The sequence below is a fragment of the Myotis myotis genome, unplaced genomic scaffold (genome assembly GCF_014108235.1).
Source record: "Myotis myotis isolate mMyoMyo1 unplaced genomic scaffold, mMyoMyo1.p scaffold_m19_p_14, whole genome shotgun sequence".
Taxonomy (NCBI): domain Eukaryota; kingdom Metazoa; phylum Chordata; class Mammalia; order Chiroptera; family Vespertilionidae; genus Myotis; species Myotis myotis.
Window position 1 is genome coordinate 43,278,091 of NW_023416318.1, and position 21,377 is coordinate 43,299,467.

The 21,377-nt window shown below is 40.5% G+C and overlaps 1 protein-coding gene across 5 annotated transcripts in view; it reads left to right on the forward strand.

The window, feature by feature from the left end:
• RBKS (ribokinase) overlaps positions 1-21,377 on the forward strand; it is a 73,951-nt gene that overhangs the window by 15,717 nt on the left and 36,857 nt on the right. For all 5 annotated transcript variants that reach the window (XM_036335012.1, XM_036335011.1, XM_036335013.1 and 2 more), the window contains exons 2-5: positions 1,786-1,918; positions 12,858-12,921; positions 14,015-14,077; positions 19,232-19,396. In XM_036335012.1, the coding sequence (XP_036190905.1) occupies positions 1,786-1,918; positions 12,858-12,921; positions 14,015-14,077; positions 19,232-19,396 (425 nt within the window). The remainder of the gene's footprint in view (positions 1-1,785; positions 1,919-12,857; positions 12,922-14,014; positions 14,078-19,231; positions 19,397-21,377) is intronic.

The following is a 21,377-nucleotide window of genomic DNA, read 5'->3' on the forward strand; positions in this document are numbered from 1 at the left end:
TAGTTACTCAATCACACAGATTACTCATCATTGCCTGTTCATAACAGAATCCTAAAATGTTTAAGATTTCTGATGCAAATCAAAATCTCATCATCACTTGTCATTGCTAAATTAAATGACAGGATAATAACGTTACATTAAAACCATTTTTCCCTTGATTGAGTGCCTTTTTCAGAAGTGAACCTTGTAGATGTATATTTTTTTCATCGGTACTATAAATGCGTTTAGAATCCGAGATAAAAATAGAATTGAAAAGGGGAGGAGTGGAGTGGGATGTTTTCAAATTATTGATGAATCTCTTGAATCTCAAATAACCATATTTGACAGTGCAATGCTAGGGAATGGAGTAGCTCAGTTCAGTTTGAGACTTTTAGAGCTACAGAAAGGAGGTTCACAGGTTGGACTTGGTCTTTATTGACACAATCATGCGTTCCTGCCAGTAGTCATATGGCATCCCATTGCAAACAGGCTGTCAGTGACCTGTAGGAACTGGCATTGTTTCGTGACTCTTATACAAAAAGATACTGGTTTTGGATAGACCACAGTCTCTATTGGAAATGAACATAAATGTCTAACCTAAAACAAAGTGGGTTCTCGGTTGACTTACCATGGTAAACTCCTCTCCTGGCCTTTCTTTCCTGCCTAAAGCTAATTAACCTTTTTGGTCAGATGTGCCACCTCCCCATCTGCTCCATCTGGCCCTTGGCCCACTTCTTTGTGGCCAGTCAACCAGTCCTCGTGCCGCTGAGCCCATCTTCTTCACTTGCCCCTCCACCCAGGACTCCTTTTCCATTTTAAAGTCTTCTGTCCTTCAAAGACTTTGTTTCCTCACATCTTCCACCTGGACTGTTAGGAAAACCATATACTGGAGCAAACTTTTTACTTGTACTTTTTGCCTCATTTAATGCTACCTTTAAGCAGTAATGTGTCCGTAATAACCTGTTAGTAAAAATCCTTAGTTCTTGAAGTTGATGAAGGTGTAGACTGAAACAACATTGGCTAACAGTTGACAATAGTTGAATCTGGGTGATGGGTATAGGGAAAATCAATATACTATTTTCTCTAGTTTTATGTGTTTGGATTTTTCTGTAGTAAAATGTAAAACTAAACTTAGCTCTAATCCACTTTTTTTAAAACAGATGCTCTTTTTTAGTCAGTGCACGAAATGGGTAATATAAAGGATGGATTAGGATGAAACCCTGAACTGCCATCCAAATACCCCACTCCTATCCCACCCTCCAGGAAACAAGTAAGATTCTTTAGCGCCTGGAATTGCAGCTTCTCTCTTCTCCTGAAGTCCTGAGCATGATTACCAAAGTCCTAGTTCCTTCCTGCTATTAAAGCAACCAGATAAGTCTGGGCAGAAGCACACATTACCTCGGCCCCATTTATTAAGTCCCTCTGTGAGTAAATCTCTGTGCTGGGCATTGAGAAGGAATATGAAGTTCCTTCCCTCTGAGAGTTCCCCGAGATGTAAAGCAGGCTCCCCTGAACGGCCCTGATGCAGTACAGACCCCAGGAGCTGTCATCTGAAGTGGGGCTATGGGAGCACAGGGCAGTGGGGGAGAGGAATCCTGTCAGGCAGATGCATTCTCAAAAGTGATGCAAACTACTGAAGGTTGTCCAAAAGGAAAGGTCCTCTCCCTCCCCTGCTTCTGCCTGCGGTTCTGACTGCTTAGAGCTCCACCCCACAGCCTTCCCTCTCTCTGCTGAAGAACTTAAAACTGACTGCAGTTACCAATGTGTGTGTGTTTTTTTTTTCCTTTTCCTTTTAACTTATGACAGTCTTACTTCTCGTTTGCCAAAAACCGGAGAAACCATCCATGGACATAAGTTTTTTATTGGCTTTGGAGGGAAAGGTGCCAACCAGTGTGTCCAAGCTGCTAGGCTTGGAGCAAAGACGGCCATGGTGTGCAAGGTAAGTGCCAAGCCCAATGGAGAGTATTCTAAAGGCAAGAATATGGTTTTAGGGTTTGAGTTCACTGGTTTTATTTTTTTTTAACTATTTTAAAATGAACAATTCAGTGGCATTTAGTATAATCGCCGTGTCGTTCAACCACCATATCTATCTAGTTCCAGAACATTTCCATCATTCCAAAAGAAAGCTCCTTACATTAAGCAGTCGCTCCCCATTCCCTCCTCCCCGTGGCCCCTGGCAACCACCAATCTACATCCTGTCTCTATGGGTTTATCTATTTCTGACGATTTCCTATAAATGGAATCATGTGAAATGTGACATTTTGTGTCTGGCATATTTCACTTAGCATAATGTTTTTAAGGTTCATCTACCTTATAGCAAGGATCAGTACTCCGTTCCTTCTGTGGCTGAATAGTACTCCATTGGCTATGCCACAATCTGTGTATCCATTTATCTGTCGGTGGACCCTGGGGCTGTTTCCACCTTTTGGCTCTTGTGAGCACTGCTGCTATTAACACTCATGGACATGTACTTGTTCGAATGCCTGCTTAATTCTTTTAGAAGTTCATTGGTTATAAATTTTTAAACAGGAGAGAGTAATCTTCCTTGTTTTTTATATTCATTTCTACCTCACTGGATCCTCTGGGAAGTAGCAGTCCTCAAATAACACTGCATTCCCTGTAATGAAAGAGTTTCTAACTAGAGTGTGAGGCGAGGAGAATTAGTCTACTCTGACGGGTTTATCTAGTTCAGGTTCTAAACAACAGCATGAGTCCTACTGTTGTTAGCAGGGTTTTCTCCTTAAATATTTTTAATAAGATTTTTTTTATTGATTTCAGAGAGGAAGGGAGAGGGAGAAAGGGATAGAAAGATCAATGATGAGAATCATTGATGGCTGCCTCCTGCACACCCCCTACTGTGCCCTGACCAGGAATGGAGCCATGACCTCCTGGTTCATAGATGGATACTTAACCACCGAGCCACACCATCCAGCTGTTTTTAGCAGGTTTTACCACGGCAACACAGCTTTTGGAAACTTGGATTAATAACGGTGATTTACTCATCTCTGAGTTTTTTCCCTCTAATGCTATATCTTGGGTCAGAAAGGAATCTGGGCCTTACTGAACTGTACATCACTGATCTTTAGGTGTAGTTTTGTGTTCGGGTATTTAAAGAAAACTAAAATACGTATTCCTATTTCCATCATCCACTAAGGTGATCTCAAAAGTAAATCAAACAGAATTGACTGCCAAAGGTTCAACTTTTGCATCTTTAATGAAATTTTAAGATGCTATCATTACTGGTATAACAGGAAAGCTAGACTGGGTCTGCATAGTGGAGGATAAGAAAAATATGAGAAATTTAAAAGAATGAGCTCTCTGCTGTGAACTGGGTAGATTTTACCAAAATGTCTCTGAAATATCACTTCCCATTACATACAGCACTTTCTTCTCCAAGGGAGTCTTTAAATGATGCATAAGCTATACAATTATCACTTCATCTACTAATGAACTGCAGCTTTATTTCTAATTGATGATTAACATGACATAATTCTCATCTGGCTATTTGATCAAAAACATCTCTTGAAGCACAAGAAACCCTCATTTGCTAAGGTTGAGCTCCTGATAGATTTAAAATATCAATTAGTCAGCAATTAATTATTGACGACCAATATTATGTGCTAGGAATTACGGGGCTTAGAGAGGGAGCCAATTAAAAATGTTAGGCTTGATCCATCCTCTACCTGAATAGAAATGAAGGGTTTGGGGAGAAATAAGACGGTGCTGACGGAAGGGGCTTGGAAACTAGAAAGAGGATATCATTTCCAGGCTGGGAAAACCTGGAGAGAGACTTGGGGTTGGAACAAGGTACTGAGAATAGCCATGGAGAGATGGGAGTTCCCTAGAGCTGGAGCTGTTAAAGGAGAGAGATTAGAGAGCCCCCTCTTGCAAGTTTTATAAAAGCGATTCATTTAGCCATTAAAGTCCAAATTGAATGTCCCCTAGGATCTCATCCAACTCAAAGGTTTGCAGATTGGTTTTATTTTAGGTCAATTTGAGGCAGAGAGAGAAATGCAAAATAGAAATATTTGAATTGTGGGACTGACCTTGGGATATGAATGGTGAAACCATAGAAGTGGGTCTGAGGGGAACAGAAGGCAGAAGGCTGAGTTTGGGGAAATGTTCTCATTAGGAGGCTGGTTAAAGCAAAGGTGCTGTTTATTTTCTGGTGTGTGAATGATGGTTTATGTTAGCACCTGCCCAGTTTTGAAAGTTCTTTATATCTAACATGTCCTTGACTTTGTCATCTAGTGTGTAGCCCTGTGGTGGAATTTACCTGGGGATCTGTACAGAGAGGTTAGCTAAAACCTATACAGGATTACTTTGCTTGGACAACTTGAGACATTTAGATATGCAATTAGATTAAATAAATCCATAATATTCTTAGACTTTTTTTTCCCAAAAAAATATTTTATTGATTTTAGAGAGGAAGGGAGATGGAGAAAGAGATAGAAACATCAATGATGAGAGAATCATTGGCCGACTGCCTCCTGCACATCCCCTACTGGGGATCGAGCCCCCAACCTAGGCATGTGCCCCTGACCAGAATCAAACCCAGGACTCTTCACTCTGTAGGCCAACGCTCAATCCACTGAGCCAAACCAGCTAGGGCTATGCTTAGACTTCTTCACAAAAAAATAAAATCTCTTTTCTAGTAGAAGTTATTGTTACCCATTAATCATGCTATTTCTTCCCACTGTGAAATATATTTTAATTGAGCAAATTAGCCAAACTGCTTTATGGCAGTTTTTTAAATATGGCAATTCCAAGTAGAACCCAAAATCATTAAATTACTCAAGATAAAAATGAACAGATGGAACAAAAGAAAAACAGAAATTTTTGTATGGCTTTCTTAGCAACATTAACTTACCTATTACTGCCCTGCAAAAAAAAATAAAATAAAATTCAAACTCTAATGAAGTAAGACTGTTTGATGGCTTGTGCAAAACATCTTATACTGAGCTAAGGAGAAATATTCATCAAGATACTGTGGCAAGGACCATTAAGCAGGAGTCCATCAATATGGGTACGGTGAAATGTGTACAATGGAACACCAAGTAGTTAAGAGTTGTATAGTCAGTATTTAACTGAGTCATGGGCTAAGGCGACAGTCCAAGGGTAACTGAAGATGTTTTGAGATTAAAATCCAGGAAAATGAAAGTCTTCTTCGCAGGGCAAAGAACCTGCTAGGACACCTTTCCTAGAGCTACACCCGATTTAAGTGTTTCCTCCTCCTCCCTTCCACTGAAGCCAAACGTAAGAAAGGACGACGATATCTCTAACCATCAAAACCTGGCAGCTCAGGAGGCCCCTGGTAGAATACAGAGCTCAAGGTGCAGTGGCCCAGCATGAGCCCAGAGACCCGGCTTCCTGTGTAGATGGAAGGAAGCCACAAGCAGGCATGGACCCACGCGGCCCAGATCGGAAGTCAGCAAGCAAGGGCCTTCAAGAAATTACCTGGTTTTGTTTCTTCAATCGTGAGACTAGAGTAGACTCTCTAATATAAGTAGTGTTTTCCATTCAGAATGGCCAGGAATGAAATCCTGTGACAGAGGCATTACATTAGAGCAGTGCCACCTACTCACAGGCTGCAGACTGTCACTGGACTGGACAGTACAGAAATTGAGCATAAACATAAATATTTAGAGCAATTTGACAGAGTAACTTTATAGCTGGTGAATAGAATATACATAATATTATAATATAAATTAGGCCTTGTATTTTGTATGACTGTTTCATTTCATTGTTATTATATTTTGCAAAATTATTAGTCTGCATAGATTGAAAATGAGAAAACAGGCTTCACAAGTCAGCTTGAAAAGCAGTGTATTTGAGTACCCATCATCTTAGTCAAAAATTACCTTCTATGTTAAGATTACAGTGGGACAATCAACTAATCATGCATTGAGATTTTAATTTTCAAAGATCAAAAATTGGGCACCAGTCTTTCCAGGTAACATTCAATGAAGTGCAATTTGTCCTTTCCTGACATCCACTGAAAGACAACTGGCTAACGCTAGTTGGCTACGTTGATTGGACCCTAACCAAATACATAAAATATGCCTCATTTTAAAAGAATGGAAGAAATCATTGGATTATCACAAACCCACTCCCACACTCAGATAAGCAGGCCTGATAATGGTGATGGTAAGGTTACCTTTGTATATTAAAGGCCATTATTAAGGTAAACACCATTTACCTGGGATTTAAACAACCAGCAAGCTTAAAAAGCTGGGATTTTATGTATTTTTCTTTCATCTTTTATGATAAAGCCACAAATGGCAAGGTAAAAGTTAATATGTGGGATTTATTTTTAAAGCAACTGCTGCGTTTTGTTTCACAACAGCAAATTCAGCTTAATCGTCTAAACCTGCTGCTCATTTTAACCCTCAGCCACTGAAAGTCACAAAATATCTTTTTTTGTTTGTTTGTTTGTTTTGGTTTTTTTGTTTTGTTTTTTTTTAGAAATTAAATTAGATTTTAATTGAATTATAATTAAATAGTAACATTCACTGACCCAACTGCAGCTGCACTTCCCATACAAACATGGGATTACTGATTGGCCAGTGGGAGGATATTTCTTTTTTTTTTTTTTTTATTATTATTATTAGTAAAAGGGACAGACACAAAATATCTTGAATCACAGCCTAGTTCAGCCGTGGGCAAACTACGGCCCGCGGGCCGGATCTGGCCCGTTTGAAATGAATAAAACTATTGGAAAAAAAGACCGTACCCTTTTATGTAATGATGTTTACTTTGAATTTATATTAGTTCACACAAACACTCCATCCATGCTTTTGTTCCGGCCCTCCGGTCCAGTTTAAGAACCCATTATGGCCCTCAAGTCAAAAAGTTTCCCCACCCTGGCCTAGTTTCAGCATTGATTATATTTTCCCGTATTCTAACTTTGAAAATCAGTAACCTGTTTTAATATATGTGATAACATTTTTTAACAGAATATTTAATTTCTATGACCTCGGGTAAGAACTGTTGGTCCTCTATGTTTTGACATCAATTATATGTTGATGGGTGGAATCACTCGATGTTTTCTGCCACTCAAGGACTCCAAACAGCCCATTCCTCCGCCATTTGAAATACAGGTGTTTATTATGATCATGCTAACTGAAGTCCCCTCCTCGGTGTTAGGCCGTTGTTCTGGCCCATGGAAGCCACTGACTGGCTCTCCCTCGATGCAAAGAGAGTGAAGGAAGCACCTCAGTACCTTTAGCTGGAGGAAGTGCTGCTGATAAACGCAGCCCTTTTGCTTTCCATGGTCCTCATCCACATCCCTCTACAGCGGCATTGTCCAATATAGTATCACTACCCACATGTGGCCATTTAGATTGAAGTGTAATTAAAATAAAACTGAAAGTTGAGTTCCTCAATCACACTGCTCCATTTAAGTGTCTGCATTGCACAGCTCAGATAACAGAACATTTCATCATTGCAGGAAGTTCTACTCAATGGCGCAACTCTAATCTCAGCATTGCCCTGAGCCTGGGGTTGCCTGAGAGCACCTGGGGTTCTGCGAGTTCCCTTAGTTTAAGTGTGAGGGGTTGTCCACAGTTGCTGACGACCTGGACTCTTTCACCTGAATGGATACTCACAGACCACCTCAGACTCTGAAGTTCCCCAGAATCTTTCTGCCCAAAAGCACTGGCTACGCTGTTGCAGCTGAATGTACTGGATGGAGGGACTTCACACGGGCTATTAGGAGCAACACCTTGGAGAAAACCTTTCTGCAGCCACAACTAGAACAGTGCGGGTGCTATACAGTCGTGTCCCTTTCTGAACGATAAACAGGCCCAAGGAAAACGAACAGATAGGCACCTAAGATGATCAAATACTCACACGACAACTTTAATGCACAGGCTTAAGGACGGATAAATGTATGCTAAGCTAGGGTCGCCAATAAGCTTCTAGGAAGACTAGACTTTAAGGAAGATTATTTAGGCAAACGATATAAGATGGTATTCAATTAAATGCTTAATTACATAGCATCCATGAAGAAGGCCATAGGAATTCTGGAAATAAGAGTAACAAGGGGTAAATAGGAAAGGTAGGCCTTAAGCTGATGCTTGAAAAAACAAGTGAGGTTTGATGAAGTGGAGGAGAGAGGAAAGGACTTCTAAGTTCTCAGAAGTGAAGGCAAGGATACAGTCGTGAATATATTGTATTCACATAATGTTTTAACACAGTCAGATGATAATGTCATCTTAATAGCACCTCTACCAAACACTCTGAGAAACATAAACCCAACTAGTTTTGCCAAATATGAGCTTTAACAGTGGTTCTCAACCTTCTCTCCCTTTAAATACAGTTCCTCATGTTGTGACCCAACCATAAAATTATTTTCATTGCTACTTCATCACTGTAATGTTGCTACTGTTATGAATCATACTGTAAATATCTGATATGCAGGATGGTCTTCGGCGACCCCAGTGAAAGGGTCGTTCGACCGCCAAAGGGGTCGTGACCCACAGGTTGAGAACCGCTGCTTTAGAAGGATAGAGGTGGAAGAAGCCTGGGCCACGTCAAAATGAGACTAGTCAGCAAACACAAGCCAAGGAAATCTCTCGGGCTTCACAATACCTTGATCCCAATGTTGGACCCTGATGGGCTCCTCGCCCCCAGCAGATTCTGCAGGTCACACTTCCCCGTGCTCCCACTTAGGGGTCTTACCAACCTAGTGCCAGGCAGGACTGTGCTCTCTCTTCACTTCTTCTGTGCACACAAGCCTCTACAGACACCTCCCACTTTAATCCTGCAATCAGCGGTCCAACCCTCAACTGGAGTTCACACATGGTAATCACCTGGGGAGCGTGCCCGGTCCCACCTGCAGAGGCCTGATTCAACTGGTCTGGGGTGTACCCTGGGCATCAGGATGTTTCCAAGCTTCTCAGGAGATACTGATGAGCAGCTAAGGCTGAGAATTATTGGTTTCCTTCCTGCCAGAGATAACTCACCCCAACCAGTCCCACCCTACAGCCTGGCTCAGATGGAACAATTTGCCCCAAACAGTAGGAAAGAATTTTAATTAGCTTGGTAACAGCAGAACTGAAATTAGATTCCAGGTTTCCTGACTTCCATATGCACCATTCTGCCTCGTGGCCAAGATTCTTAAAGTTTTCATATCAACTTGATAGCCAACGTGTGACCAGGAAAACAGGGAAGCCTCCAAAGATCCCCATGAAGCGTCCTTTGGTCCTGGTTCTGTCCAGGTTCTTTCATTCGTATCACTCACTGTGCTTTTCAAGACACTTGCACTCGCTCTCAATGGCAGACTGTGAACAACACCCTTGCTTGGGTTCTGCTCCTCTGGCTCTGGTTATCAATTTCCAGTTACTGGGGAAGAGGCTTAAATTAGAGTCAGAAGCAAGCAAATGGGACTGGACGGTGTTTACTTCTCACAACCTTTTTAAAAATAAATCCGGAAAAATACATGAATGTGTGAGAGGTTTTGAGGGTGGGGACACAGGGAAGGTGGCATTCTTTTAGTACAAATTGCACATGTCATCTGTGCAACTCTATAATGCAAAAGAAAAAGAGGATCCTTTTAAATAGGACTCGGATCCCCATTGCTTTTTGTCCGCATTTTGATATGTAATTTAGATCTACTTAAAGCTTAACTATTACTCCCAAGGCAGAGATACCCTCCCAGTTGGCAATATTATTCTCAGGAAAGTAGCGGGATACATTGAACAGCATTCGCTGCACCAAACCATTAACGGAGATGTTATGTTTTTATTAGAACAATAAGAGTAATAAATACAGTCTCATTTTAAAAATTATTTAATGTACCCACATGCTTGCTTCCATGATCAAATGCTCCCCTGTTTGAAAATAAGAAGCCACAGGAAGAACTGAAGCATCACGGAGAACAAGATGGACATGAAAGTAGTTTATGAGACTGAATCCAAGCAGCGGGAGCCCCTTCCCCCAAGAGAAGCAGCCTGATGATGATGATGATAATGACGAAGGCACCAAGCCCAAAACGGAATTTTATGTATTTTTCTTTCATCTTTTATGATAATCCTTTACAGCTCTAAACAGACTTTTATGCACATTATTTTACTTTATCTTGACAGCAAACTTGCTGTGGCTTTCCAGATAAGAACACTGAGCCTACAGAGAATTAAAGCGGCTCGCCCAAAACCACACAGCTAGCGTGAGGGGCTTCCATGACACAGAGGAAATACTGTCTTCCCATTCTCAGGCTTTTCATCACTTCTTTCACTTTGTAATGACCTGGGTGATGCAAAGTTAACGGAGCTTCAGTTGACTTCTCTTAATCCTCAGCAGTCTTGTTACTTTTCCATTATTTTTTAGTTACCAGATTTTTATTTTTTGACAAGAGAATATCAAAGAAGGCAAAAACACAGTATTTTGTCCCATGTCTCACATAGAGTTTAGAAGACCAGCCAACAGGTTTGCCAGGAAATCACTATTAGAATAAAGCTGGAACCATAACCATCACCCAGGGATGTAGCCAATCAGACGGTGCACTGAGCAGGAAGAAGACAGGCAGCTGCCGCAAACTCTAAAATACAACTACAGCAAGTCTGCAAAATGCAATTACCTGAGCATGAAATCCTTCCCAATTATGCCTCTGATGCGCATGCTGTTCCACCTGGTCTGTCTGATTTCCCTCCAATAGTATCAGTTTCTCGAGGGCAACGAAACAATTCCTCCTAACCCCTGCACTTGCTAATGTTTATATCATCACCACCATTTATTACCTGCCCTTGATAGTCACCTTCAACAGACCTTTCCCATATAAAACTGATAGGAAAGGGAAGAGAAATTTCTTTGCTTTAGTTTGCATCACGCCCCACATGCCTAGGGATGGCCTATTCTCAACCCCAGAACATTCTTATAATGATACTTTCCCAACTATATAATACCCTGATTGCCCATGGGAAAGAGTTAAATAATGTAAAAAAAAGATGAGAGAACTTGGCTCAGCTCTCAAGAGTCTTCTGGTATGAACCTTTGACCTAGGAAATAGGATGCTTTGGCACTTACTTGCCAGACAAGGGAACAGCCAGCTTTCCGGGAAGGAAACTCTTGATAGATGGCCTCCTTCCACAGGGAACTCTCCCCACAGCAACACTGGAGTGGACACTCTTCATTATAAAGACAGAGATTCTGCTAGGGAGAAGTTACTACATATTGTTTGAGATTATTGCCTAATCAGCATTTGAGCCAGAAAGGAGCACAAGGAAAGGTGTTCTTTTGCAGAATAAGGTATCAAAAGTGGCATTTAAATCAGGGGTCAGCAAACATGATCCATGGGGCAGATCTTGCCCACTACATATTTTTGTATATAAAGTTTTATTGGAATACAGCCACATCCCTTTGTTGACATATTATCTTTGGCCGCCAACTCTACAATGGCAGGGGTAAATTGTTGTATAAGAGGCAATATGGCCCGCAAAGTCTAAAATATTAACTATTTGAAAATAAAGGATAAATAAATAAATAAAATATTACCTATTTAATCCTTCACAGTAAAAAATAGTGGCTAGCCCTAACCAGTTTGGCTCAGTGGATAGAGCGTCGGCCTGCAGACTGAAAGGCCCCAGGTTCGATTCTGGTCATGGGCATGTACCTTGGTTGTAGGCACATCTCCGTAGGAGGTGTGCAGGAGGCAGCTGATCAATGTTTCTCTCTCATTGATGTTTCTAGCTTTCTATCCCTCTACCTTCCTCTCTGTAAAAAATCAATAAAATATATTTTTTAAAAAATAGTGTCTAATCCCTGATCTAGACAGTCCACATGCTCACCAGGAAATTTTATTGTCACTCATTGCAGATCTTGACTCAAGTAAATGTCTAGGTTTCTTTCTGTTGATATATCCAGAGAGGAACAATTTTCTGTGGGCAAGCAGAACACACCAGGAGGGGCTGAGACCTGGACAGAGATATAATCCATTGCTGTAGTGCTCACCTGCAGGACAGAAAAATAGAAGTATAGTTCAGGAATGATTCCAACTATATGACACTCTGAAAAAGATAAAATGATAGAGACAGTAAAAAAGGTCAGTGGTTGCCAGGGGCTGGGGGGTAGACAGCGATGAATAGGCAGAGCAGAGAGGATTTTTAGGGCAGTGAAGCCAATGTAGTTTTTAGAATATTTAGAAACTACATCTGTATGAGAATATAATCATGGATACTTGTCTATACATTTGTCAAAACCCATAGAATGTACAACACCAGAGGGAACCCTAATGTAAACTATGGAGTTTAGGGAGTTTGGTTGATGTGTCAACATAGGTTCATTTATTTTATCACTGTGCCCCTCTGATCACGTTGCCTATGAGTGAACGAGGAATGCATGTCTAAAGGAAAAACTGAAGTATCATTACCAGAATGGATGCAAGGATGCAAAAACAAAGAAATTCCATTATACTAAGGTAGCAAAGGCTTTTTAAATTCCCTCCTGCGCTCCATGTCAGGGTCCAGGGAGAAGATATGAAGATTCTAAGACACCAGGCAAGTCATTACAAAGATCCTGTCATTTATAGTGAAGTATGAACAACTGAGACTCTTCATAAATATTGAGGATAGTTGGGGGTGGACAGTCCTGTCTCAGTGGGAATTTCCACATGATCAGATCAAAATGAGAGTGAACCTATATAACTGGTAAGCATCATTAAAATGCTTCACATTTTAAGAAGGCTATAAGTGGAACATTAGTATATAACAATTCTTTGGGCTGAAACCAAGTCTAGCAACATACATTAAGAAGATTAATTAGTTAATGTTTATAAAGTACTGTGCAGATATGCCCTTTCGAAATGCTAAATATTCTAAAAACTACATTGTAGCATTTTACTAAATGCAAAAGATCTAATGTTCATCATTTCTTTGGTACAGGTTGGCAAAGATTCTTTTGGCAATGATTACATAGAAAACTTTAAACAGAATGATATTTCTACAGGTAAAATTTCATCTTTTTTAAAGTTGGTTTTTATAACTTTCTTCTGTGATCTGATTACAAGAAAAGCTGAATATAGAATAGAATTATTAGATCCTCCCCTGGTGGCCAGGGAATTTTTATGCATAGCTTTGTCTAGTATTGCTTAAATAGCCTATGGTTAATTCTTTTATGTACATTCCTCCAGACAACAGGTTACAAACCTTCAATTCATGGAAATGTTTCAAAAGCAGGTGACAAGAGAAAATAGGTGCTACATTCACAGAAGATATTTTAAGAAAAATCATTAAGTATCATAGCTGGAAATGATCTTAGAAACCATTGAGGTCTGATACTATCTATAATAATAAAAATGTAATATGCTAATTAGACCAGACATCCTTCCGGAAGACCTTCCTGACAAAGCCGGGGCTGTGAGGGAAGCCCGGGTCCCGGGTGCCAGAGGGAAGCTGATGCAGGCAACTGGGGGAAGGAAGGCCTACTCTTGCACGAATTTCGTGCATCAGGCCTCTAGTTATTTCATAAGAGAGAACACCGAAGGCCAGAGAGGTTATGAATTTGTCCAAGAGCACAGCTAGCTGTAGCTACAGCCAGGACCAGAATGCAGGTCTTTGGCCCCAGTTCAAGGCTCTTTGCTGCTGCCGAAGATGGCTTGGTCAACATCACCATTTACATGCCAGGCCATAATTCTTGATGAGATGCAAAGCTTATGAGAATGAAGAAAAACAAACAGGTTGATTTTATAGGTTTAACCTTTAGTATTTCACTCAAGTTTGTCATTTCTTTCACTGAATATGGTAGTGCAGGGGAATGCATATGCATACAACTATGAATAATTTGGGGGAATTGGAAGCAGGGTGGTTTGTTAGATTGTTACTAATGTAAAAAAAAGGTGCAACTAAGTATAAAGATTTGTATTTTCCTCATTGTATAGGTGATGAGTATAAATTAGCACTAATTACTTATTTCTTTTTTATCATTCCAGATGATTAAAAAGATTAAAAAGTTTTCTAAGGCTTAGTGGTGCATTGAAGTTGTTAAAATAAATTATCCAAGCCAGGCTGTGTATACATGATTGTAATTTTTTTTCCTTTAGAATTTACATATCAAACTAAAGATGCTGCTACAGGAACTGCTTCTATAATTGTCAATAAAGAAGGTATGTGTTTTGCATATTGAAGTGTCGTTTCATAAAACAGTGCATTTCCAGAACTAGAACAGAAGCATCAGTTTTTATCCTAATCTTATGGATCTCTTACCATACCCACCAAGCCTACAGCATGGTCTTTCCAGCCTAAATATAAATGTTTCCCTTACTTATACATCCCAGGCTGCTCATTCAAATATAAAATTGTCCATCCTATACATATGAAGCATTATATAGTTGCCTCAAAATAATCTTTATATCCTGTAACACCCCATTACCCTTCATGTGAACTCAGAATTGATATTTGTCTCTAAAAGCAGTTAAGTATTCATCTGTCATTTCAGTTACACCAGGTAAATAAATGTAAATAGATAGGTGCAAAAGAAAGTTGATGAATCATATTTATAGAATATTTACTGAGCAAATGGCAGCAACTAATTACTTCTAACATGTCGTTAGTGTTCAATTTTGTCTGCTCTTTAAACAGCAATCAAATCTCAAAAGTCTATATATACAACTGTGTCTGTCACAAGGCCTTGCAATAGTGAGACATTTGTCTTTGAAAAGAGTAACTTCCCTTTGCCCTCAAGTAAAGTGTTTATGATTTCTGCCAACTATTTTTAGTATAAAAACACCACCACACAATTTTAAAAATCAGAATTAATATTTAGAATGGCCAAGCATTTTATGGGGCACCTAGGACAGAACCTAGAGCATTATGGGCAGTCAGCGTGCATTGTGTTAGCTTAGGATTTGTCACAATATGTTTTTAACTTATACTGCAGTTTCACAAGATCATTTCTCACAGAAGACACCATATTTTTACCTTTAGTGATCCCAGAGTTGCAGTGTCCTACTTAAAGACAGTCAATAAAAGTTTTCATTCTAACAATAGTCTGTGTTCATTACTGTAAGCTACCTCTTAAGTGATTATTGCTGCCAACAGCAGCTCATTCCCTGCCTTAAACCTCTTTTTTGTGTTCTAGGGATATCTTTGAGTTATGTTTCTTCCTTGTCTGGGTACAAAATACTGCATTTTTATGCAAAGATATAATTTAAATTTTGTATCAAGTGCCTATTATGTCTGTTTATAGTGTCTGGTAATGCCCTTAAGAGTATAGGTGGTGCCCAGCGGGCATGGTGTGGCACGGTTGAGCGTCAACCTATGAACCAGGAAGTCATGGCTAAATTTCCAGTCGGGGCACATACCCGAGTCACTGGCTTGATCCCCAGTTGGGGGCATGCAGCAGTCAGCTGATCAATGATTCTCTCTCATCATTGATGCTTCGATCTCTCTCCCTCTCTCTTCCTCTCTTAAATCAATAATAAAAAAAAATTTTTTTTTAAGAGTATAGGTGGTAGTAGAAGAGCTAATCCAAATACTCAGAGCAGCTTCTTTAAATGAGTGAGTAGCCAGATCAAGCAGAGAATTCAGTTTTCATACGTTAAAGCGGAGGCATGGGTGAGCCAGCCACACGGCAGTGCCCACCCTCCAGCGGTGTGTTGGGCTTGTTGCTCATCAGCCAGGGCCAGTCCAGAAATGCAGACTCAGGAGTCAGCAACACCGAAGCAGCAGCTGACTCCAGCAGAGTGAGGTCACTGAGGGGAAAGGGAAGGAGGTAAGCTGTCTTTCAGTGTGTGGTACTTTGAATTTTTCCAGCACTGAGATTGGGTTTACGCTGAACCCATCCCCACTTTATTAAATCCTCCTTGTGGCCAACAAACACATCTGTGGTAAGATGATAGGCTAGCATGTGTTCTGTGTTCGGAGGTAATTTTAGGTCATGTCTGTACAAGAGCAGCACGAGCAGCCTGCGGCACCAAAAGTACTCCTGCAATTCATCCCACTAGATCAACACTGTCCAACAGAAACACAATGCAAGCTACATGCGCAAGTTTAAGTTTTCCATTAGCCACACTTAAAAAAGTAAACAGAAGCAGGTAAAATTCATCCTAATATATTCCCTTAACCCAATATATCCAAAACATTATCCTTTCAACATGAAATCAAAAAGTTCTTAAAAATTAATGAGATATTTTACCTTTTCTTTGTACTCAGTCAGCCCTTAAAATCTTCTGTGTGTTGTAAAATTAAAGCGAATCTCAATTTGAACTAATTCATTCAAACGCTTAGTAGCCACATGTGGCTTGTGCTTCTGACTGTCATATCGGGCAGCACAGCTCTTGAGAGTTCACCTAACAGATGAAACGTACCACCACACCTCCCGCATTTAGGTCCAAGTGATGGGTATACAGGGTAGGGCAAAAGTCCTTTTAAAGCTGATCGTATGCAAAATAATACCTAATAAATAATAATACAAGAATAAACTCTGTGTTTCATATACTGACAACTCTAAACCTACTTTGGCCCTGCCTGTATAAGATTCCTGAGTCCTGCTGCTATTTGATCTGGTACAGACTAGGCCAAATATCCTTCTCTCTACCTTAAGTTATTTTTTTTTTTAATTAAATCTTTATTGTTCAGATTATTACATTTGTTTCTCTTTTTTTTCCCCCCATTAACTCCCCTCCTCCCAGTTCCCGCCCCACCCTCCGCCCTCACTCCCCACCCACTGTCCTCATCCATAGGTGCACGATTTTTGTCCAGTCTCTTCCCGCATCTCCCACACCCCTTTCCCCCCCAGGAATAGTCAGTCCATTCCCTTTCTATGTCCCTGATTCTATTATAATCACCAGTTCATTCTGTTCAGATTATTTATTCACTTGATTCTTAGATTCACTTGTTGATAGATGCATATTTGTTGTTCATAATTTGTATCTTTACCTTTTTCTTCCTCTTCCTCTTCTTAAAGGATACCTTTCAGCATTTCCTATAATCCTGGTTTGGTGGTGATGAACTCCTTTAGCTTTTCCTTATCTGTGAAGCTCTTTATCTGACCTTCAATTCTGAATGATAGCTTTGCTGGATAAAGTAATCTTGGTTGTAGGTTCTTGGTATTCATCACTTTGAATATTTCTTGCCACTCCCTTCTGGCCTGCAAAGTTTCTGTTGAGAAATCAGCTGACAGTCGTATGGGTATTCCCTTGTAGGTAACTGAGTTTCTTTCTCTTGCTGTTTTTAAGATTCTCTCTTTATCTTTTGCTCTTGGCATTTTAATTATGATGTGTCTTGGTGTGGTCCTCTTTGGATTCCTTTTGTTTGGGGTTCTCCGCGCTTCTTGGACCTGTAAGTCCATTTCTTTCACCAGGTGGGGGAAGTTTTCTGTCATTATTTCTTCAAATAGGTTTTCAATATCTTGCTCTCTCTCATCTTCTGGCACCCCTATAATTCTGATGTTGGTATGCTTGAAGCTGTCCCAGAGGCTCCTTACACTATCCTCGCATTTTTGGATTCTTTTTTCATTTTGCTTTTCCGGTTGGGTGTTTTTTGCTTCCTCGCATTTCAAATCATTGACTTGATTCTTGCGCTCCTCTGGTCTGCTGTCGGGAGTCTGTATAATATTCGTTATTTCAGTCCGTGTATGCTTAATTTCTAGTTGGTTCCCCAATATAACATCGAGGGTCTCATTAGTTTTCTTGTAGATCTCATTAAGTTTATCGGCGGCTTCTAAACAGTTCTTGAGAGACCTTAAAAGTGTGGTTCTGAACTCTATATCTTCCATTGACAATTTTGTCCTGTTTCTTTGTCTCCGCATTTTGTTATGCTTCCTTGGTGCACCCCCTAGTGGTCTTTGTTCGCAGTCTTATAGTTAAATCTTGATTGTTGTAGCTAATTCCAGGGAGGGTTTGACCTCCAGACCAAGTGGCTATGAGAATCAGCTGTGTCAGCAGTGAGAGAACTTCTGTCCTCTAGGGAGGTGCTAATCTAGCCTTTGCCTGAGGCTATCCGGCAAATGCCTGTGTGCAGGGCTTGGGCGGGGCGGGTCGCACAGGATCAACAGGGTGGGCCGGAGAGAGCAGTTATGGCGGCTCTCAGTCCTGTCCCCAGGGGCTCTGCCTCTCTGAGTCCCAGCACCCGCTGCAAAGCTCAGAGAGAAAGCTGCACTCGCTCTGACCGAAGCCAGACAGTCCCGCTTCTCCCGTTTGAGTCTGGGTCCCTAAAGACTCGCCCGGATCTGGAGCTCAGAGTCTGCGACTCCCTCCCGATTGAAAACGCCAACCGCGCCCTCCGCCGCCAGCCCGCTCCGCGCACTCCGCACCTCAGAATTTGACTTCAGCACTGCGCCTCCTCTGAGTGTCCGTATGCGTTTCTCTTTCCTCCTAGTTGTAGGACTTCCACTCAGCCAGCGTTCCTGTGGTTCTGGGTGATGTCCCTTCCGTTTTTTGGTTTCACTTTTGAAGTAGTTGTTCAAAGCAGCAAACTCCAGCGTTAACCTATGCCGCCATCTTGGTTCTCTAGGGGGTAGATGATCTCTACCTTAAGTTATTTAGTGCAATTTTTCATCTGCTAGATATTGCAGAATATGGTTTGATTTACAAAATCACTTTCAGAATACCATAGGGTCCACCTCAAACTTTTTGCATACAACAGAGCATTAGTTTTTAGCATTAGGCGAGTTTCTTCCTGTTTATACTCATCATTATGACACTGTCATTTAGGATTAAGAATCTTTTGTTGTTGCTGTTGTTGATCCTCACCAGAGGATATTTTTCCATTGATTTTTAGAGAGAGTGGAACGGAGTGGAAGAGACACGGAGAGAGAAACATTGATGTGAGAGAGACACATCCATTGGTTGCCTCCCACACACGCCCTGACCAGGGCTGGGGATAGAGCCTGCAACCGAGGTACATGCCCTTGAACAGAATCGAACCTGGGACCCTTTAGTCCTCGGCCGATACTCTATCTACTGAGCCAAACTGGCTATGGCAGGATTAAGGGTCTTTACCACATACATTGTACCAGCCATTTCCCATAAAAGAAAATTTGGTGTATGTTATATATCATTTCTCAGCTAATAGTCTTTGTATATAAGAATACTGATAAAGGAAGTCATTTTTAGATTTTGCTCAAAATGATTAGAATATGAATCATTTACATAAATATTGTAAAATACATTAGGAATTTGAAAATTAACCTAGAAATGTTAAAATTCATAAAACACTTTTCATGTAATGACTTTGTAAGAGTGACTGGAACATTGCAGAATATCACTGCTTGGCTTTCCTGTATTTTAACATAATATTAATATAGAAATTCTTTATAGGCCAGAATATCATCGTGATAGTGGCTGGAGCAAATTTACTTTTGAATACTGAAGACCTGAGAGAAGCAGCCAATGCCATTAGCAGCGCCAAAGTAATGATCTGCCAGCTAGAAGTAACTCCAGCAATTTCTTTGGAAGCCCTAACAATGGCCCACAGCAGTGGAGGTAATTTTACCTGCTTGTCATTCTTTCTATAAAAGCTTTTCTCTCTGTCTCAATTAAAGTTAACCTTTTAAGCAAAGCAATACTTTTCAGTAGTAAAATATTCTTTCTCCCATCTGTAAGATTCACTGTCTTCTAATTCTTGATAACGTTAGAAAACCTTACAAATAGGGTAAAAGTAACATGAGTAACATTTCTGATATATCCCACAATATAAATCTTCAATCTAGTTAGCAGAAATAATACAGGTAGTAACTAGAATCTCTGAAGCAGCTCCCTGTCCAAGATACAGCCCAGGGAGTGGACCGATTCCCGTTCTGAGAAGCAGAGGTTAAGCTGCATGTCATGTGTAATCACTGCCCAGGTACATTTTGATAAACTTCTCTAGGAATTAAAGGTTAGTTCTTCCTCCTTTTGTAAAACTTTACCATCTTTTCTATGAACAACAAAAGATTATTTATATGTAATATTTGCTATGTTGTCAACATCCTTTAAGCAGCTCTTTTGTTTGGTTTGACCTTTGATTTTGGACATTTTTGAGAATGCAGAAGCAGGCAGAATTGTATAATGAAACCCATCACCCAGCTTCAACAATTATCTACCCTTGGCTAATCTTGGGTTATCTGCTCTCCCTCCCAGACCTCCTCTCTCACCCCCAGCAAATAACTGACTTTTAGAAATCCAGATAGTTTCCTTCTGTTTGTTGCTTTTTTCTTATTGCTTTTCTCATTATCTCTTGTGAGCCTTGTGGTCTTTGCAGGATTATCTGATTTTGCTGAGCTTTGTCTGTTAAGTGCATATAAAAATACTCCCCCCAAATAAAAAATATATAAATAAAAATATTCCCCTACAGAATTGTTCTAAGAATGGAATAAAAGTAGTAAGTTTCAGTAAATCCAAATTTTCTTCTCTCTTTTAATTAAAATTTGTACAATAGCCTGATCAGCACCATTTGGTCAAAAAAATCAAAATAAAAACTAGCCACTCTAAGACAATGCTTCTTCATATTATGGCAATAGTTCTATATATATTAAGAATAGATAGAAAGAACCACATTGGCTTTTCCAGATAAAGCTTTCTCATCAAGTTACAATAAAAAAAGAAAAAGAACAGTGTGTGTGTGTGTGTGTGTGTGTGTGTGTGTGTGTGATTTCTCCCAAACATTTTTAAATGTTTGACCTGATTTAACAATTTTTTTTTATGGCAAAACAACATGCCATGGCAAATTCTCACTGACATTTAATGTATTTTTAATGGACTCGAAGCTGCCAGGAAGAATTCTGAGCCAGAAGCCACTCGGTTACGTTTTCTCAGGGTCCCAGATCAAGTGTGAGGCTGTGGTGAGCCTTCGCTGCACTGCACTCATTGACTCGGGGGATGCAGGCACAGCATGCCACTTCACGCGTGCTCCTCTCTTTCCTGGTACAGATCAGAGCATCTTCTCGTGTGTCTTCTCTCCCCTTCCTGCTACCCCTTGCTCCTCAGAGGTCACTGTTTCCTCTGCCCTAGTCTAGTTTCCTGTCACCTACCCAGCTTGTGGAGGAGAGACAGGTAGAGTACCCATAGCAGAGGATCCAAACTCCCACAGGTGAGGCTGGCGTTATCCAGATGAGCAAGCAGCCCGACCTGGGCCATTTGGGTGGGGTCCCGAATGCTTCTTCCATCGCCTGCCAGGCAGCTCTTCCAGTTGAGGAGCTACAGGACCAGAAAGGGGGACAGGGAGTGGTGAGCCAAAGACCACTTAGCCTGCTTCACATTTTGCTAAAGAGCTAATATGCCTAAGCATTAATCCTGCATTATCTGATGTAATCACACCAGAAGTAGCAAGCCTTGCATTTGTATGTGCTTTACAGCTTATAAAGTACTTTTATAAAATCCATCCTCAGAAAAACCTTATGGCAAAGATATGGCAGGTGTTATTCTCCTGGAGACTGAGACGTGGGGAGGTTAAGTAATTTCTCAGCCAAGGTCATACTTTCAGTCA